Here is an 18252-nt window from a genome sequence, read left to right on the forward strand (position 1 = left end):
TTTCTTGTCTGCAGACAGACCCTGACAAAAGTCCATGTGCAGCCCAAGGCCTGGCACATAGCAGACAGTATTCTACAGTACAGTACATGCTGACAGAGGAAAAAATAGGAAATAAGACAGAAAAGTATCTTATTTTATGGCCAACCAGTTTGTTTTCCTCTTACAGATGCTATAAGAAGACATATTCTATTAGGTTTTGGAACAATTAGAAATCTTGCTTTTGAAGGATGGCAAAATATAGGTTGTATATAAAGAGGAAATATACTGGATAGCCATGTTCCCAGTACGCAGTGGGGTGACCTGCTCATCTTCAGGCATTTGTAGTTGTCCTACATACAGCAAGGAGAACTTCCGGTCAAACAACAGGGCCCCAGGGAAATTCAAATAATGCAATTTAAAAGGGTTCTTGGTCCATATAGCTATTTACATTCAGAGGAAATCATTTTTGAAGCATTCCTTTCAGAATTCCAATTAGAGATTTGAAACGTATCAGCACATAAATGGACAAACTTTAAAATGAGGTGTAGAACCATACTGAGGTTACTAATGTAGTACTGCTTGAACCATCAAATAAACGTCCCATGGTACTTAGTTCATAACACATTTCAAGTTATATCTGGGCGAGTTTAGGTTAATAGTCTTTTAATTATTCTAATGAGACTTCCTTGCTTGCCAAGCTATATTCTCATTCCATTTAGCCTATTATACCACTGTTTATTTTTTATGGGTTCCCTAAAATTGGTGCTAACAGAGTCAATTCTGTCCAGGGAAGAGGAGAGTTTGTTTTTATGACTGAACTCATACATTTATTCCACAAAGGTTTATAAGCACCTGTTGAGTTCCAGAGCTAAACACTGGAGACAAAACTCAAACAAGACACAGTTTATACCTTGCAAGAGTCTATCATCCAGTTAGGCTGGGAAGTCTTCAAGAGGCAAACTCATCCCCCCCCCAAAAAAAAAATTAATAGTGTACTTTTCATGTTACTGAGGATAGATTCAAATAAGAATGATATGAAGTGAAGTACATAGCCAATGAAAACATAATTCAAAAGAAACTTACTTAATAACTGGATTGAATTACTTTAATCCTGGATTTATGGAATCATGTGGGGCCTGAAGGGACTTCCTAGGTGGTGTCAGTGGTAAAGAATCCACCAGCCAACGCAGGAGATCCAAGAGATGCAGGCTTGATTCCTGGGTAGGGAGGATCCCCTGGAGGAGAAAATGGCAACCCACTCCAGTATTCTCATCTAGAGAATCCCATGGACAGAGGAACGTGGCAAGTGACAGTATATGGTGTTGAAGTTACAGTATACGGTATAAGAGTTGTGTATGACTGAAGTGATTGAGCATGAACATGGGGCTTGCAAGGGTAACAGATTTTTTGTTTGTACTTTAGTGCATCTTACTAGAAAAAGCTTCACAGGGGCAATAATTTTGGTCTGTTTTGCTTCATTGGTGCTCCCCAAGTGCCTGGAAAACCACTTAGAATTCAACAAATATTTGAAGTATACCAGGACTCTTGCTTATTAAGGGTCCATGGTGCTTCAAAGAAGGAGGGGATAGGGTTTCCTCTGAGTGGGCAGCAATGTTCTAACATTGCAAATAAACCAAAAATGATACTGATAAAAGGAGGGGCCCATGGGGCCTATGATTATCTCATCAAGGCTTTGGGTAGAGCTCTCTTTTTTGGTAAATGTTATCTATATATGGCAGATGGACTTGAATCTTAGTCTACAATCTCAGGTGCTCTATAAATTTATTTACTTTTTATTCAAAGCCCTTTCTTGCAGGTTTAGGGGGTATTTGCCCTCAGTCATTACTGGGGACACACACAAACTGTACCAACAGCCCCAGACCTTCCAAGGGTCAGACTGGCCACCACGGAGAAGTCCATTATTCCAAGGATTGGTCCCTCCAATTGATTCTGTTGCTCTGAAACCATGGTTGGGGCATGAGAGCCATTGTACTAAGGGCCCCAATATTTCTGAACACCCACACAGCCATCCTTCCCAAGGTCCTGATAACCTCAAGAAATTCATGTGCTTCTGCTTAGTCACTCAGTGTGTCCCACTCTTTGTGACCCTCTGGACTATATTCCGCCAGGTTCCTCCATCCATGGGAATTTTCAGGCAAGAATACTGGAGCGGGTTGCCATTTCCTCCTCCAGGGGATCTTCCCGACCCCGGGATCAAACCTGGTCTTCTGCACTGCAGGTAGTTTCTTTCACCGAGCCATTGGTGAAATCCTTCCAAGAAATGCACAGACCCAGCTAATCACAGGCCTGCCACCCTTTTCTCTCTCCAGTCTCCGGGATGCCCTTGAGCACTTCTCGCCCACAAAGTCAGTCCTCTGGCCTGTCCTCCCTTCTGGACTTCTGCATCCCCTCTTCAAGGAGATCAGCTACCTCTGCTTTCTGGTCTGCAAAAACACCCGAGGCAAAGAAAAAAAAAAAAAATACACACACACACACACACACACACACGTAGCCTAGCTATAGGCATGCAACTCCAAGTGGGAGAGAGAGAACATGAGAACAACAAATTATCTCAATTAATTCTTCTGCCCATGCAGTACTGTGTGGCCATTTCAATCACTCCTCATTTGCAAGACAATTAAGAAAACACCTCTATGAGAAGTCTAAGGACTGGAAGCCAAATGCCCGTCTTTGGCAACATTTACTCACACTCTGAGACAGTAAAAAAAAAAAAAAAAAAAAAAAAGAAACCTTGCTCTGAGCTCACTTTGGCTGAAAGGTAGGGAAGCTCTGTTCTTGCCAATACACATTTGAATCCTAAGTGTACTCCCCTGGCTTCTGGGCAAATCTTTCTAGTATGTGAACCCTTCAACCTTCTGTCACTCTGAGGCTCTCTTCCACTCACACCTCAAGCCCCTGGGAAGCTTCTCAGAAACTTCAAAAATCACTTACTCAGACGCTGCTCTGGTGGTTGGAATATAAATGCTCAAGAGTCCTGACATCGTCTATGGAGCTCTTTAAAGAAAACTTCAAAGAAACAGCTCTCCGGCTTTGAAAATTTCCCACATAAGTAATAAATGAAAATAATTGTCCCTTTCTATACAACTCTGATCTCATCCAGAGGGATGGGTTTATTAAATAGGCCTAAGAGATTGTCGGGGAATATAGCCACGGGCGTCAGCAAGATCTTATGAGGTCACCAGGATCATCTAATCTCTTCTGAAAGGCTCACATGACAATATGTGGACACCATCACTTGGAAATCAAGTTTGATGTTTGGGCAGGGGTAGGTAGATTATCACTGTCCTTTTACAATCACCAAATCAGGTTTTATTGTGAAGAGAGAAAAATTTTTTTATAAAATTAAAATCTGAAACACTTCTATACTTCTGGTATAACATCTTTTCTCTTTTACAGACCATCTTTCTCACATGTTGTGTGTAGAATACCAGATAATGCCAAAGTTAAAAGGAAAAGCATAGAAGTTAGCTAGTAAACCCACCCTTCCATTTAGGGCTTCCCAGGTGGCACAGTGGTAAAGAATCTGCCTGCCAATGCAGAAGACACAGGAGATGCTGGTTCAATCCCTAGTTTGGGATGATCCCCAGGGGGAGGAAATGGCGACCTGCTCCAGCACTCTTGTTGTGAAAAACGCATGGACAGAGGAGCCTGGCGGGCTATCGTCCATGGTGTCATAAAGAGTCGGACACGGCTTAGGAACTGAACATACACACTCTTCCATTTAAAAGATAAGGAAACGCCATGGAAGACTTTTAATTTTGTCCTATACCCACACATTAAAAAAAAAAAAAATGAAGCAAATGCTCTGAGTCTGCCCTTCAGCTTCATTATCAGTAAAATGGAATAAAAGTACCTACCTGGATGATCAGGCCACTCAAGATAGTTCTTCTCTTGCTCTCAGCACATCCTCTGCTTGATCCATCCCTGCTTTACCTGCACCCTGCTGCTGCTGCTGCTAAGTCACTTCAGTCGTGTCCGACTCTGTGCGATCCCATAGCCGGCAGCCCACCAGGCTCCCCCGTCCCTGGGATTCTCCAGGCAAGGACACTGGAGTGGGTTGCCATTTCCTTCTCCAATGCATGAAAATGAAAAGTGAAAGTGAAGTCGCTCAGTCATGTCTGACTCTTAGCGACCCCATGGACTGCAGCCCACCAGGCTCCTCCGTCCATGGGATTTTCCAGGCTAGAGTACTGGGGTCGGGCGCCATTGCCTTCTCCGTACCTACACCCTACTCAAGGGAATATGGTTGCCCCCTGCCCCTTAGGCCAGAATGGCTCCGCCTGCTAGTTTATTAAAGGGAAACATACACCCTCATGATAGTTGTTAACCTGCGGGGCGGGGGCTATGAGGGAAGGTGTCTCAGCTTCTTGTTTCCCTGGTAACTAATGAGCCAACCTGACATCAATTCCCTTAGAAATGGTAGCCTCCTTCTCCCCCAGGTAGCGAAGACTACTGCCATAGCCTGCCTGCCATCTACTGAGGGGTATTGCTCTAGGACCTTTTTGCTTCAAGTGTGTAAGATTTCATGTCCAATAAACTGTTGATGTCTCTCTGTCACTGTCTCTGGGCTCTTTCTTCCATCTTGAGGCTGGTCATCCACAAGGCTTGTGGGGTGCTGCCTAACACTACCTGATAGAACTTTTGAGAGGATTTGAATGAAATTATACCTGAAAAAAACATAGTCCAGTTATTGGCACACAGTACGTGCTAAATAAATGTTAGCTATTAAGGAGATAACCATAGCTCTGACCCAGTACAGTGACTCTTTATCACAGCTGCACGTCATACCTGAGGTGTTTCTTTTCCAAAAATATTCAAGCTGAGGCCCAGCTGCAGACATTCTATGGTAATTGGTCTGGGACAGGACCCAGTTTAGGTACAAGTGAAGATGATTAAGAAGGTGATTCTGATGTGCAGCCAAGGTTGAAACCCATTGGCTTAGGAGGTCCAAGGATAAGGCCAGAAACTGTAAATTCTTATCACTGGCTAAATACCAGGCAGACGCAAACAGAGAGGAAGAGGGAGAGAAGAAAACTCAAAATACTTCAGTAAGGTTTTAAAAGAAGCTTGAAAAATGATATCTTTTGTAAATAGCATGTGTGTGGGAGCCACAAAGGATAAATAAAAATGACCAACCTCACTGAAATGAAACAAGTCTGTTAAAAACAAGAGTTCTCACCTGTCCAAATGGCTAGGGAGACCTACTGCCATGGCTGAAAGACAGAAAAACACACCCAGATTAACAAGGAGGCAGTCATTTAATGCAGAGATCTGGTTAACATAAAGGGACAGGTTGAACAACAGATAGGACTTCAAACAATACTGCATAGTATTACAGGGTAACTCTTCCACGGTTGGTCTGTTTCTCTTATGATTTTGATTCCAGTACAAAGATGGAGAAGAGACTTCAATTAAAAATAAATAAGGCAACAGAAGAATCTTCCTGTGACAAAAAACATCAACGAATAATGCACAAATATTTGGAGCTGACACAAGACACCATTAGGACAAGTTCTGAAGGTGCGGCATTAAAATTTAACAAGCATGGTACAACAACAAGAAAATTATACTCGCTTTGTTATGAATCCTTTTGCAAATAGAAATGACTCTCGGGTAATTGTTATATACAAACTTTCTGAAATAAGTGGCAATCGTACAAATTTTTCCATTGCAGTTTCCTCTCTTTCTAAACTGAGAAATGTTCCATGGCACTGTTCCCTACTCCTCACAGTCAAAGCATAAATAGTCATTAAAGCACTTGAATCCACAGTAGTCTTGTCCTTAGAAAAGTATGGAGGTTTTGCATGATTTGATATCAGTCGTCCACAAGGGGCTGGCAGGCAACAGACTGGAATGTCAAAGACGGTGTTTGTGCTTGGGATCCTGACTCAAACTCCGCTCCGTCCCCTTCAAGAGTCGTCCGCACTGTGGACGGGGCCACCAAGGAGTGAACTCGAGTGTGGACAGTCATACCGTGGAGTCCCTGCCAGACTTTAGATGTGCAATCTTGGTCCGGCTGATAAATGGGTAAGCAATGCAGAGACCTCCAGCTGCCACAATAAAGCCTAAACTGCACCAGGCACAAAAGATAGACCAGCTGTAGCCGTGTTCCACATCATCAGGCAGGCTATAAATTAGCTTCGGGAGCCGGTTCAAATCATAGGAGATGCTGGCAGCGTAAGTGCAGAGGGAAATGGTGCAAAATATTCCTATAAATAATACAAAGAGAGCAGAGTGATCCGTTACAGTTTTGCCGGCTACAGGCAAATGCCAGACAGGCCTTTGTGAACATCAGATCAACAGATGAGATGATGAGTCCAAATTAATAAAAGAGCCACAATTCTTTCACTTGAATTACTTCATTCAACAAACATTGGCAAAACCTTTATGTGCCAGACTGTATGCTAGGTTCTGGAGACACAGGAGTGAAAAAGACAGATAGGGGAAAATTCTGGTAACTTGAATTATTCAGAATTATCTAAATTACACAGTATGTATATATGAATTTTTTTACTCTTAAAAACTTAGAAATTTTGATTATTTTTAAGGAAAAAATCTTCTATAACCACTCAACCCTAATACAAACAATTTTAATTTCCTTTTTATTATTTTTATTTATTTTATTTTTGGCTGCACTGGATTTTCTTTGCTGTGTGCAAGCTTTCTCTCATTGCAGTGAGCAAGGGCTACTCCCTAGGTGTGGTGCTCGGGCTCTAGGGTGCCAGATTGGTAGATGTGGTGCTCGGGTTTAGTGGCTCCAAGGAATGTGGGATCTTCCTGGACCAGGGATTGAACCTGTGTCCCCTGCATTGACAGGCAGATTCTTAACCACTGGACCATCAAGAAAGTCCCAAGTCTCATGTCCCTTTGTTCTATACCTAAGTTGACGCATTTTTAGAGAGCTGCAATCATACCAAGTCTTTCTTTTTCAATTAACATTATCCTTGAAATTTATCCAGTTGTCTGTGAATAATAAATTAATTTTTATAAGTTTCTTTTAAGGCACAGAGCTTGGCACGTTCCAGGGCCTCAAAAATCTTTTTTTTTTAAATAAACGGATAAAAAAATTTTAAATAATGTAAATTAAATCCGAGAAGCTGGAGTTGATGTAAAATAGCTGACATCATATATAGGAGATCTATAATTCAACCACTCAGAATGCAGGTAATTTGGGTGGCCTAAGGAAAACAAACAATTTAACTTCTTCATGTCAACACGTTATATACAATTGTCCTTTGAGAACACTAAAATCAGCATTCTGATAAAAATGCTGCAAAAAGCCCAAAAGACAGGATTCTTAGTACTCAAGGATGTAGATGCTTCTGTTTCACCACAGTGGACCCCCAAGGACACTCCTTTTCGGTAGGCATGGGATTGCAATAAGGCAGGTGCTGAGCTGAAGGTGGGTAATAAATACAAAAACCCTGTCAAGTATCAGAATGTTTCGTTCTGTTCTGAGTCCTACACATCTCTTTTTAGTATTTTGGTTTATCCCCGTGTACAAAGGAGGTTATATCCATTTGCTGGAAAATTGCTTTGGTAACCTTAGGGATCTCTGCAGCATCTCCGTAGGATTCGGAGACAGGTTTGGAACTGTAAAGAGAAGGTGAAAAGTAACAGATCCCCACATCCCTTTTTAATAGAGCTTTGGGGATCAGAAACACCAGAAGAAAACAAACTCAGAACAGGCACCAACAGGGAGGAAATAAAGATCACCTTAATGCCTCCTTTTTCCCCTTTAATGACATTTTTAAGTGCTAGAATGTGCCTGCACTTAAATCGCATAAGGACACATTGCCTGAATCCTTTTCCAAATGTGCATTTAGAAATGCTTTAAATTAAAAGGACACTTGATCTGAGGTGATTTAATATCTCCTACTCTTGGCATAATTCTATTTTTAGACTCTAAAGCGATTATGTTTTATAAAATCTTGTTTTCTGACTTCTTGCTCCAAATTATTATGGTAAACACATTGCTTTTTGCGTTCACTAAAGAAAGATCATGATGGAAATAAGTCTTTCATAAAGGATTGGTCCAATTAAAAATAGAATACTACTCTGCTTTTTTCAAACTATATAAAGAGCAAATGTTCTTGCATCTACATGAATGTTTTCACTGGCAGCAAAACAAAGACAATGTTTTATATGTAACAAGTTCTGTCTAATGAGTGCTGGTAATAGGACAATAGGCAGAAGAATTTGATCTCTAGAGTATCAACAGGTAAAATATTAAAAATAGAACAGTAACCTTCTCACAGGAGAACAAACTCTAATCTGCATTTATCTGTCTGCACACAGCTGAGTGCTTGAAAGTGAAGCTTTTTACGAGTAACATATTTTTAATGACCTCAGAAAGTATGAGTTCAAACTAAGACTCTTAAGCATCCTTTGATGTCCAAATGCACTGGGCTGGGATGAAGGTAATATGTATTCTGGTCCCCAGCTCTACTACTAATCACTGTGTGACCTTGAAATTACCTAACCTCTCTGAGTTTCATCTAGGAAAAAAAATGGGGGCTTGGTTCCTGAAGTCCCTCGCTGTGTCAATTTTCAGGGACTCTATTATTCCACAATATAGCATAGAGCCAGGCCATTTCCCAAAATTTCCTAGTGAATCTCGTACTCAATATTATACAGCTAAATAAGAAACTGAATGAGTCATGAATTTTTCTTTCTGCACATACTCCTTTTGAGTTTATACTAAACTTATATTTTATTAGCATCTCTCCCCTGCCATCACCCAAAACTGCTTTGAGTGAAATGAACTTTTTTTCCCCTGGGTTTCTCCTCATTTTATTATATAAACAATGATCATACAACAATTAGAAATAATACACATAATACAATATAGTGATGGTTTTTGCCATACATTGACATGAATCAGCCACGGGTGTACCTGTGTTCCCCACCCCCCATTCTGAACCCCCCTCCCACCTCCCTCCTCATCCCATCCCTCTGGGTTGTCCCAGTGCACCAGCTTTAAGAGCCCTGCTTCATGCATCGAAACTTGGGCTGGTCATCTATTGAGTGAAATGAATTTTAGCATAACAACACTAGCTCATACTGAATAGAAAAAGATTATAACCTGAGGATTTAAACTCTCTCTGCCCTGAGTGTCATGCCCAGGGGACTTTGTTTGTGTTTACCTCACGGACACTGTGAATGATATCACTAATGCAAGGTTTTGTTTTGCTTTGTTTTGTTTTTTTCACCAAGTTGCCAGAGAGCTGAAACTCCCCTAAAAGGTACATTTGTACCCACGCCCCACACCCAGGAGCAAAAACTGGCAAATTCATGGCATGCTTTTTGGCTGCTGACCTCACCCTTGGATCCATCTTGCCTCGCAGACTTGATTGCTCCTTTGTCTTATTTGTATTCCTTATTTTTATTTATCTTGAAATATACACATTTCTGTGCCACTTAAGTTCTTTCTGGAATAGGGCATCACCAAACCTTGATGAAAACCTGCTTTATTTCCTTCTGCCTTTACTCTCTCAGCTGAGAGGGGGTAGAGGAGACTCCATGAGCCCATAAACATGCCTGGTGTCTGCTCCTCTCCCTCCCCACAACTGTCCCCAGAGGCTGCTCTTCTGGGGACATTTTTTTCTCCCTCCAAGATGCTCTTGAAGTGGTTCTGAGTGAGAGAAAAGTAAAGACGAGCCAAAGAGCATATCTAGGAATTTCCCCTTTCTGGACCCTCACAGCTCTAAGGAAGTTTGCACATACATAGCTGCCATAGCTCTTCTTCATGGGCTGGGCAATATTATACAGCTTAAGAAGAGCTCTTAAGAAGAGGAAAGAAAAACCCTTCTAACTTCAAAGATGTTAAGGAAAAGTGTTTAAAGGATGAAAACATCTTGGGTGTAGCTAGATTAGTAGTCTTGGTCAGTTTTGACCCTGTTGAATTCTATTTTAGTTCCCTACACATGTCTTATAGTCTTCATGTGTGTTAGTTGCCTGGGCTGCCTTAAGAAAGCAGCAGCAGACTGGATGGCTACAACAACAGAAATTTACTTTATCACAGTTCTGGAGGCTAAAAGTCTGAGATCAAGGTCCTAGAAGGGTGAGTTTCTTGCAAGGCCTCTCTCTTTGGCTTAAAGCTGGGGGTCTTCTCCCTGTGCCTTCACATATGCTTCCTCAGGTAACTATTTGTGTCCAAATTCCTTCTTTTTTATAAGGACACCAGTCACCTTGGATTACGGTCCACCCTAATGACCTCATTTAGATTTAATTACCTCTTTAAAGACCTTGTCTCTAAATATACTCACACTCGGAGGTTCTAGGGGTTAGAACTTCAACATACAAATGGGAGGGGGGCCACATGATCTAGCCGATAACATTGTGTGCATGTGTTCAATGTATGAAGTACATTTCTATCCCTTTTAGAGGCCTAAGCAAAACTTTACTATTTTAAGAGTTATTTACTCAGTTTGATCCCTGGGTTGGGAAGATCCGCTGGAGAAGGGAAAGGCTACCCATTCCAGTATTCTGGCCTGAAGAATTGCATGGACTGTACAGTCCATGGTGCCTCAAAGAGTCAGACAGGATTGAGCGACTTTCACTTTCTTTCTCTTTCACTCAGTTGCTCAAGAGTTATTTATAAGTGGAATTCCCTGGAGGTCCAGCGGTTAGGACTCTGCACTCCCACTGCCAAGGACACAGGTGATCCCTGGTCAGGGAACTAAATTCCCACAAGCTGTGTGGTGTAGCCCAAAAATAAAAAAGAATTATTTGTAAGCCCCTCCTAGGTTCCAGACCCAGTTCTGATTATCATCAGAGGTAGTTGAGTTGAATGAGTTCTTGATGGTCACAGCCATCATTTTCTTGACACTGACATGATCATGAACCCCAAATGTTCTTTCCATTCACTTCCAAGCATGCATCTCAGGGAAAAGGAGTAGAGACCCCTCCCTACCCCAGACTTCCTGTAAGTTTCACACGAGGCCTAATAGCACTGAGGACATGGGAGTCAGCAAAACCTGCTGAACAGAACTGAGTTCTGCAATGCAGTGAGTTCGACACACTGAAGAACCAATTCATCCCAAACTGCCCTCTGTAAGATTTACCTTGGAGAAGGAAATGGCAACCCACTCCAGTATTCTTGCCTGGAAAAATCGCATGGACAGAGCAGCCTAGCGGGTCACAGTCCATGGGGTCACAAAGAGTTGGACACGACCGAAGCGACTTTTAGCATGCGAGATTTATCTAGATAGCAAGTTATTTCAGATAATTTTGCTATTTTGTCAGTAGCAACTTAGTTAATGCAAGATATGGGATGAGGACATGGAAAGATAAGGTACCAGCCTTGCATTTCAAAGTTCTAAATCAAATGATCCTTCTTAAAAAGCCGCGAGGAGAGAGGTCACCTCTCCTCCCTCTTCTCTTAGACTTTTCCTTCCTTTTCCCCTCTCTCCTGACCAACCAGGAGCTCCCTGGGGCAACCACCACTGATACCCTTCAGCCCAGCTGGTGGTGCCAAGGGAAAGGAGTTTATAAGTCCCAAGCCTCTGTCCTGGCTATTGCTGGTAGCATCCTCAAAAAGGTGAATAATTACTGGTTCTGAAGAGCCCTGTACGCAGTTACTTTTCTTATAAAATATTAAAAGGTTTTCTGCCAAAATTCTTAATTAGAAGATATGGTGATATCACAGAATTACAAGACTGGAAGGGATAGTTTCGGATTGGGAAAGAAGTGAATGTATGCTGCATCCCAGATCATCAACCTAATTTCCTTCCTTAAACTCTTCTCAGTGCCTGTGGCCAGCCGGTACAGTGTAATTAGGGTAACTGGGCCCACTCTTCTGACCATCCTCCTTTGATGTGCTTGAAAGGCAGAAGAGAGCGGAAGTTGCTGCATCCTGGTTAGCCTGTTTGATAAATAACGTAGCTGCAACACCCAAAGGCATAAACATTGATTTTTTTTTTTTCACTCCTTCAAAAGATGGCTTGCCCATCATTCTGGTCTCTGCAGTTCCACACACACACACACAAAATGCCTCACGCTACTTTCACACAGATTACTCAAACAGCCATTGCTAATTTGCCTTAACTAAATGACTGGGCAGGACTAAGAGAGACAGATGACACGTCTTGAAAAAATCAAATACATGGTCCACAGTCTGCAACTACTAAACCCAGAAAGCGTCCAATCTCCTTCTGAGAGACTGCAGCAATGTCACTGACCAGCAAATCTTGGTCTGATGTGAAACACGGCTATTGATAGTCCTTATTGATCCTGCCTGGTGTGAATATTCATATGTTTGGCTGCAGAAATGTTAATGTATTTGATTTTAGACCCTGCCTAGGGTGTTAGATAATACAGAATACATGTGTTATATTACCTTTCTAAAAATATTAAAAAAAATATTTTTTAAATCCTGAATTCCAAAGTGCACCTGGCCCCAAGAGTTTCAGATATAGCATTAAGAACCTATAGTTTTAGGTAATAATCAATGGATACCCTAGATAAGTCAATACACCTACAGAGGAGGCCTTTTTTTAAAAAAAAAAATTGAATGTATTGAAGCAAAACAACGGGTTGCCTAATGTGGGTGTTACCCACCCCGAGCTGGGCTGGGGTGGCCTGGACTGCTTCTCCTTTCTCTGCTGTCCCAAAAGCCCTGTGTTGTTAGCAGTGGTCACTCCTGGCACAGCCTGTGAAGGGGAATGGAGGCCCCAAAATATTTGCATTGAATAAATTAACTTCTGAAGATATTTATATGTCTAACAAATGATAATCATCATTCTATCACAATGGTGATCTAATGACAGCATCATTTGAAGCTGATGCACATATTCACTAGCAGTGCCCGAAGACAGTGCTGTCTGGTCAAGGGCAGCCCCTCACCCTGGATCATTAGTCTTATTTCCTTAGTCCTCTGCATACGCCTCGGTGACAGGGTGTGTAACCTCAGAGGCCGCGAAGTCAGAAGGCTCTATCTGGGGCCCTGTGCCCCTGGCCCAGCTGGAGGGCTGCTTGGGAGCCCCCAGGGAATTAGGATGAGAAGTGACAGTTACAGCCCTGCTGTTCCACATGTGGGTAATCAAGAGCTGTCTGTATGCAATACGGCAGAAGGAGAGATTGTTTCCAAGTTTCCATTTTAACATCTCAAACTGTCACATCACTGATGATCTTCATTGAAGGTTTGACTAATAAATTCAGGTAGAGTGAAGATGCCAGCGCCTTAGAAGAGGCTAAGATTAGCATCAGAAATCGGTGGGAGTGACGCTGACTAGGACTGCCGAAGACATTTCTGCTTAATTAAAATCGATTCTTTTAACCCTTATTTGCTCTCATCTCCTGCAGCTACATGCAAAGGTCCTATAGCTGATTTATCTCATGCAGTGGATTAACACAGCTATCTCAGTGTTTACAAGGAAATGGAAGGGTATTATTTGTAGTGGCAAAAAGGAAACAAACCTCCCTAAATCCCATAGTACAGCACAGCAAATCCCCTCCATGGAAGAAAATGCAGCTATTAAAATGGATTAAAAACAGAACACAGAACAATATAGGGACATGGGGAATGGATTTGGTATAATGTTCAATGGACGCCTAGAAAACAAAATACTTCCCAAATGATGAAGGTTGCAAACAATTTTCTTCTTTTCTTCTTTAAACTTTTTCTTCTGAAATAACTGTAGACTCAAATGCAGTTGAAAGAAGTAACATGGTGAGTAGGATGGGGGATGAGTAGGATGGGGGATGAGTTGGAGGGAGGCTCAAGAAACAGGAGATATATGTACACTTACAACTGATCCATGTTGTAGAGCAGAAACTAATACAACATTGTAATTATAACCCAATTAAAAAATAACATATATGTAGGCAAGATCCTACATACCCATCACTCGATTTCCCCACACAGTAATGTCTTATATGACCCTAGTATAACAGCACAACCAGGAAACTGACAAAGACACAGTCCATCCACCTGATTCAGATTTCACCATTTTTATAGACACTCCCTTGTGTGTGTGCACACTTCGTTCCATGGAATGTCACCATGTGTGCAGATTATGTGACCACTTTCATGGTCCAGATACAGGGCATTTCCATCATGAGAATGCCCTGAATTATCTACCCTTTTAGAGCCACAGCCACTTCTCTCCCCTTTGTTTTCTTTTGTTTTAATGAGACAAAGATGTGGGCAAGACTTCTTTAGGATAAAGAAAATATTTTAACAACCTAATTTTTTAGATGGTGACATCTGTAAGTAGATTTTCCCTTTAATCAAAAAAAAAAAAGTGTCATTTGGGCAATCAAAATCAAAACCAAAAAAGCCAAACAGTGTTCTGTGGTGTCTGTCTATCCTCCAGCACTGGTCATCAAACTTCAAGTTTACAAGTCTGGGATTTTGGAGGGGGGTTGCAGTGGGGTTTTGCTATTGTGGCTATTGTTCTGCTTGTTCTTTCTTGTTTAACAATTGCACAGGGACTTTGAATAATAAACCCTGCTGAGCCCTGAGTCAGTCTGGCCCAAAGATACACACTCAGTTTAGGATTGAGCAGAGGCAGGTGGGGCTGGCTCAAGAAACTCGGTTCCTAACTCTGCCCCGAGCCGACCCAAGACTGAACTCCCACCTCCTCTCATTTAAAACTAAAGAAGCCCGTCCTCCTCCCAAGGAATGCTCACTGAGGCTGGCTTTCATGGTCCTATGATTTATTTTAATGCCAACAATTGTTTTCTATCTAAGAGCATCCTAAATTATTCATGCATTACCCACATTAAAAGTGTCCTTTAAAAACTAGTACTACTGAGCCTTTTGTCTGACCCTCAGCTCCTTTCATTTTCCTAAGGATACAACGTGGGGCCTTTTCAGGGCTGGGGATAGTGAATCTGTACTTTGATATCTATGAGGACTAGAGTTAGAAAAAGGAGGGCTCAGCTAATAAAGGAAGGGAAGAAAAGGGGGAAGATTTTTAGCCTCCCAGGGCTACAATCCTTCAGTCTCTGTGTAATCCCCTAAGTTTGGAAAAGTTGATGTTCTGTTAAGAATTTTTCAGGACCCAGGTGACTTCTAAATGCTCTAAATGGTAAATGTTCACAGTGATCATCCAGATTCTAGATCACTGCTAGTTACAGCCCCATATCATCGGGTAGAAAACACACCCACAGAACTTAGAAGGAAGGGCCTCTGTGGCAGAACTGGGTTAGGCAGGCTGACTGGTTGACCATCTACCTGTCAGTCATGAAAGACAGAGACAGTGCCAACACCGAGGGGCGCTGCTGCCTAGAGCTAACACCAGCTTGAGTAAGTGATCGTGACGGTGAGAAGTGTCAGAAGACCCAGTCATGCTCACTTGAGTAACAGGACTCCAGAGAAGCAAAAATAAGCTTATTCAAAGTGCCGGCACATCTAGAGTAACAGTGCCGTGATGCTAAGCGTACTCGGGTGAGACTGCTAACTTGGCACTCACTAATCACTATCACACTCATGTCCTGAGAAGAAGCAGGAGGGAAGGTTTTCTCCCCAAAGCCACGTTCAGTCAATTTCAGCCTTCAATTCAGCCCTTTTGGCTCCTTCTTAGACAACAATGTCCTTCACCTGCTAATCCGTAAGACTAGCTGTGTCTCCTCACACTCCCTACCCAACCTCCTGCTTTAAAATAAAGTGACTGTTTGGTTTAAAACCTTCTGGTGAATTCCATCACTCTTGGATTAAAATCCAAGCCACTGCCTGCTTCTCTGCCTCACAGGATGCTGTCCCTTCCCTCCTTGCTCTCCAGCCACACTGGTCTCTCTCTAGCTCAAAACACAAGCATCAACCCACCCCTCCTTGGGGCTTGGCATTGGGCCTTCCTCTGCCTGCAGCACACTCCCCATTTAGAATAGGGTCCCCTTTGCGAACTCGTTTCTCCTTCTCACAGCTTTTATGACTGTCACAAACGATCATTTGTGTCTCCCCACAACAGAAATGGAGAAGGATTTTATCTGCCTTAATCTCTGTGTGTCTTTATATGTAAAGCAGTGCCTGGACCATAAGAAGTCCTCAAAAAATATCTGTAGAATAAAATGAATGAATGTTTTTTGTGTGTAAAAAATGACACCAGTGACTCCATCACTAAGGATGGACTGAGCTGACTTGCCCAGAGGCGTGGACTGTGCTGAGCTATCATCCTCTGCTGGAGGGTTCCTGAGAACCAATGGTCAACTTTTGCTAAGAGTCCATGTCAGAGCTAGGGGGATAATATGAAAGAATGGGACAGAAAAATCAGATCTGCCTCATACGGAGATTAAACCCAAGACATCTCCATCTAATCTTGTAATGGACCACAATAGGGAAATCAGGCCCGTGTTTTTAACATGGCTGTTTTCTTTAAATTCTGTATTGCCCACCAGAGTCAAAGAACCTTTTGGTTGCTTTTCTCACAAGTGAAAATAAAATTAACAGAGAGATAACAAAATGAAGCTACATGCTGCAGAATAGCCTTCACTTTTTCTGGGAAAGGTGTCAGAGGGGATCCACCTACCTGTCATGAGGAAAAGGAGTCCAGCCACGTGCTGGGTCAGGCTTTCCTCCCAGAAGAAGCTGACCGTGGCCACAATGCAGCCACAAAGCAGGACAGCCACAGCCATGCCCAGGAAGCCAGCAGTGATTCTTCTTAAATCTAATCTCAAATACAAACATTCAAAATAACAAGGAGAGTTATTGAAAATTAGAGAATGAAGAGCTCTGTATACATTGTGAAAATTAATAAATTGCATGGATAGGCATAGCGTCTACAGGGCCAAGGTGATTTAGGAAATAAACTTCCCAAGTATTTAGTAAGAGGACAGATGGGGTATAACCAATTGAGGTATCAACATCTGCCTTCTCTAAATCCATGGAAAAGTCCATACCAAGTAGAACTCAGACCAGAGGATACCAGGCAAGCAAGAGTTATAGATAACGAGTTACTTAACAAACTAAGAGTTTGTTTGCAAACAAACAAGGTTGTACTGAACAAACTGAAGAAGGTTTACAAAGGATCTTTATTATCCTGCAAAGAGCAATAGAAACCTAGGTCACCACCAACTGCAGTGACTGTAGTTAATTTGACTTTGGGGAAAAAGTCTAAAAAGTCAGCTACAGTGAAACATGGTTTTACCTGCGCAGCAAGGATGCCAATTATTTTATTTTTCAGTTATATTTCCTCCTGCCTATTTTCAAAAAGGATTTGAGAAAGTGAAAGCAGTTGTACCTAAAGTGGGACCCAAGATGCACATATAAGACATCTGCTCATAAAGGCCCTCTCCCCTTAAACACAGGTCCTACCACCCAAGCATCCAAGTACTCAGGTTAAGAAAGGGCTGTTTTCATGGCCAACCCCACTGTATATGCAACTGTCAAGTTTGGTCTATCACAAAACCACCATGGTTGTGATCACTGGGCCAGGAGCCCAGCCCCTGCCCACCTTCTGGGTCATAACCAAGAGATTGACTGACTTCATGTACTTAGGTACACTGGGCTTCCCTGGTGGCTCAGATGGTGAAGAATCTGCCTACAATACAGGAGAGCCAGGTTCAACCCCTGGGTCAGGAAGATGCTCTGGGGAAGGGAATAGTAAGTAACCCATTCCACTATTCTTGCCTACAGAATTCCATGGACGGTGAAGCTTGGTGGGCTACAGTCCATGTGGTTGCAAAGAGTCAGACATGACTGAGCAATGAACACTTTGAATACTCTGATTGCCCACCCTCCTGTTATTTTCTTTTTCTATCTTCCTCTCTCCTTTTTTTAATTTGAATGAAGATAATTTTTAAAATTGTGGCTAAATTTCTTTGACCCGTCTTAAAGCAATAGATCCCAAACATAAGGCTGACCCTGAGACCAGTCAACAGTCCTGGGCAAGGTAGAGCACGCACACCTATGCGCATACAGAGCCCAGACAATAGGCACACCCTGCTGCGTGAATGCGGGCTGCTCTGCAAAGGTGCCCAGGCAGATACCACCTCCCTGTGTGTTCCTGGGGCTCCTGGACAACTCAGGGTGGTGTATACAGGGTGGATTACGGTAGCTTCCAGTCTTGGCCTTGTCGCACATGGTTCATCCCTTTCTTTCAAAAGAATTTCTTATTTCCAGCTCAGAGCATCTATATTGAATCAGGGCATTGCAGCCTAGAAGGGAAAGTGTATACATCACAGAGCTAGGGGTCACAGACACAGTACATTTAAAGGGGCTGTTTAATATTACAGTGTAAGTCATTTTGAGACATTCGATGTCATCATAGCTCAGCCACCATAATCTCACAACCTCCTAAATTCCCTGTG

The 18252-nt window shown here is 42.3% G+C and overlaps 1 protein-coding gene across 2 annotated transcripts in view; it reads right to left on the reverse strand.

Annotated features, from left to right (window-relative positions):
* Positions 1–5239: 5239 nt before the first annotated feature.
* TMEM178A (transmembrane protein 178A) overlaps positions 5240–18252 on the reverse strand; it is a 97378-nt gene continuing 84365 nt past the window's right edge. For both annotated transcript variants that reach the window (XM_061155548.1, XM_061155547.1), the window contains exons 3-4: positions 16473–16610; positions 5240–6209 (exon numbers count right to left, since the gene is read on the reverse strand). In XM_061155548.1, the coding sequence (XP_061011531.1) occupies positions 5968–6209; positions 16473–16578 (348 nt within the window). In that variant the 5' untranslated portion in view covers positions 16579–16610 and the 3' untranslated portion in view covers positions 5240–5967. The remainder of the gene's footprint in view (positions 6210–16472; positions 16611–18252) is intronic.

Source organism: Dama dama, chromosome 11 (genome assembly GCF_033118175.1).
Source record: "Dama dama isolate Ldn47 chromosome 11, ASM3311817v1, whole genome shotgun sequence".
Classification (NCBI taxonomy): Eukaryota; Metazoa; Chordata; class Mammalia; order Artiodactyla; family Cervidae; genus Dama; species Dama dama.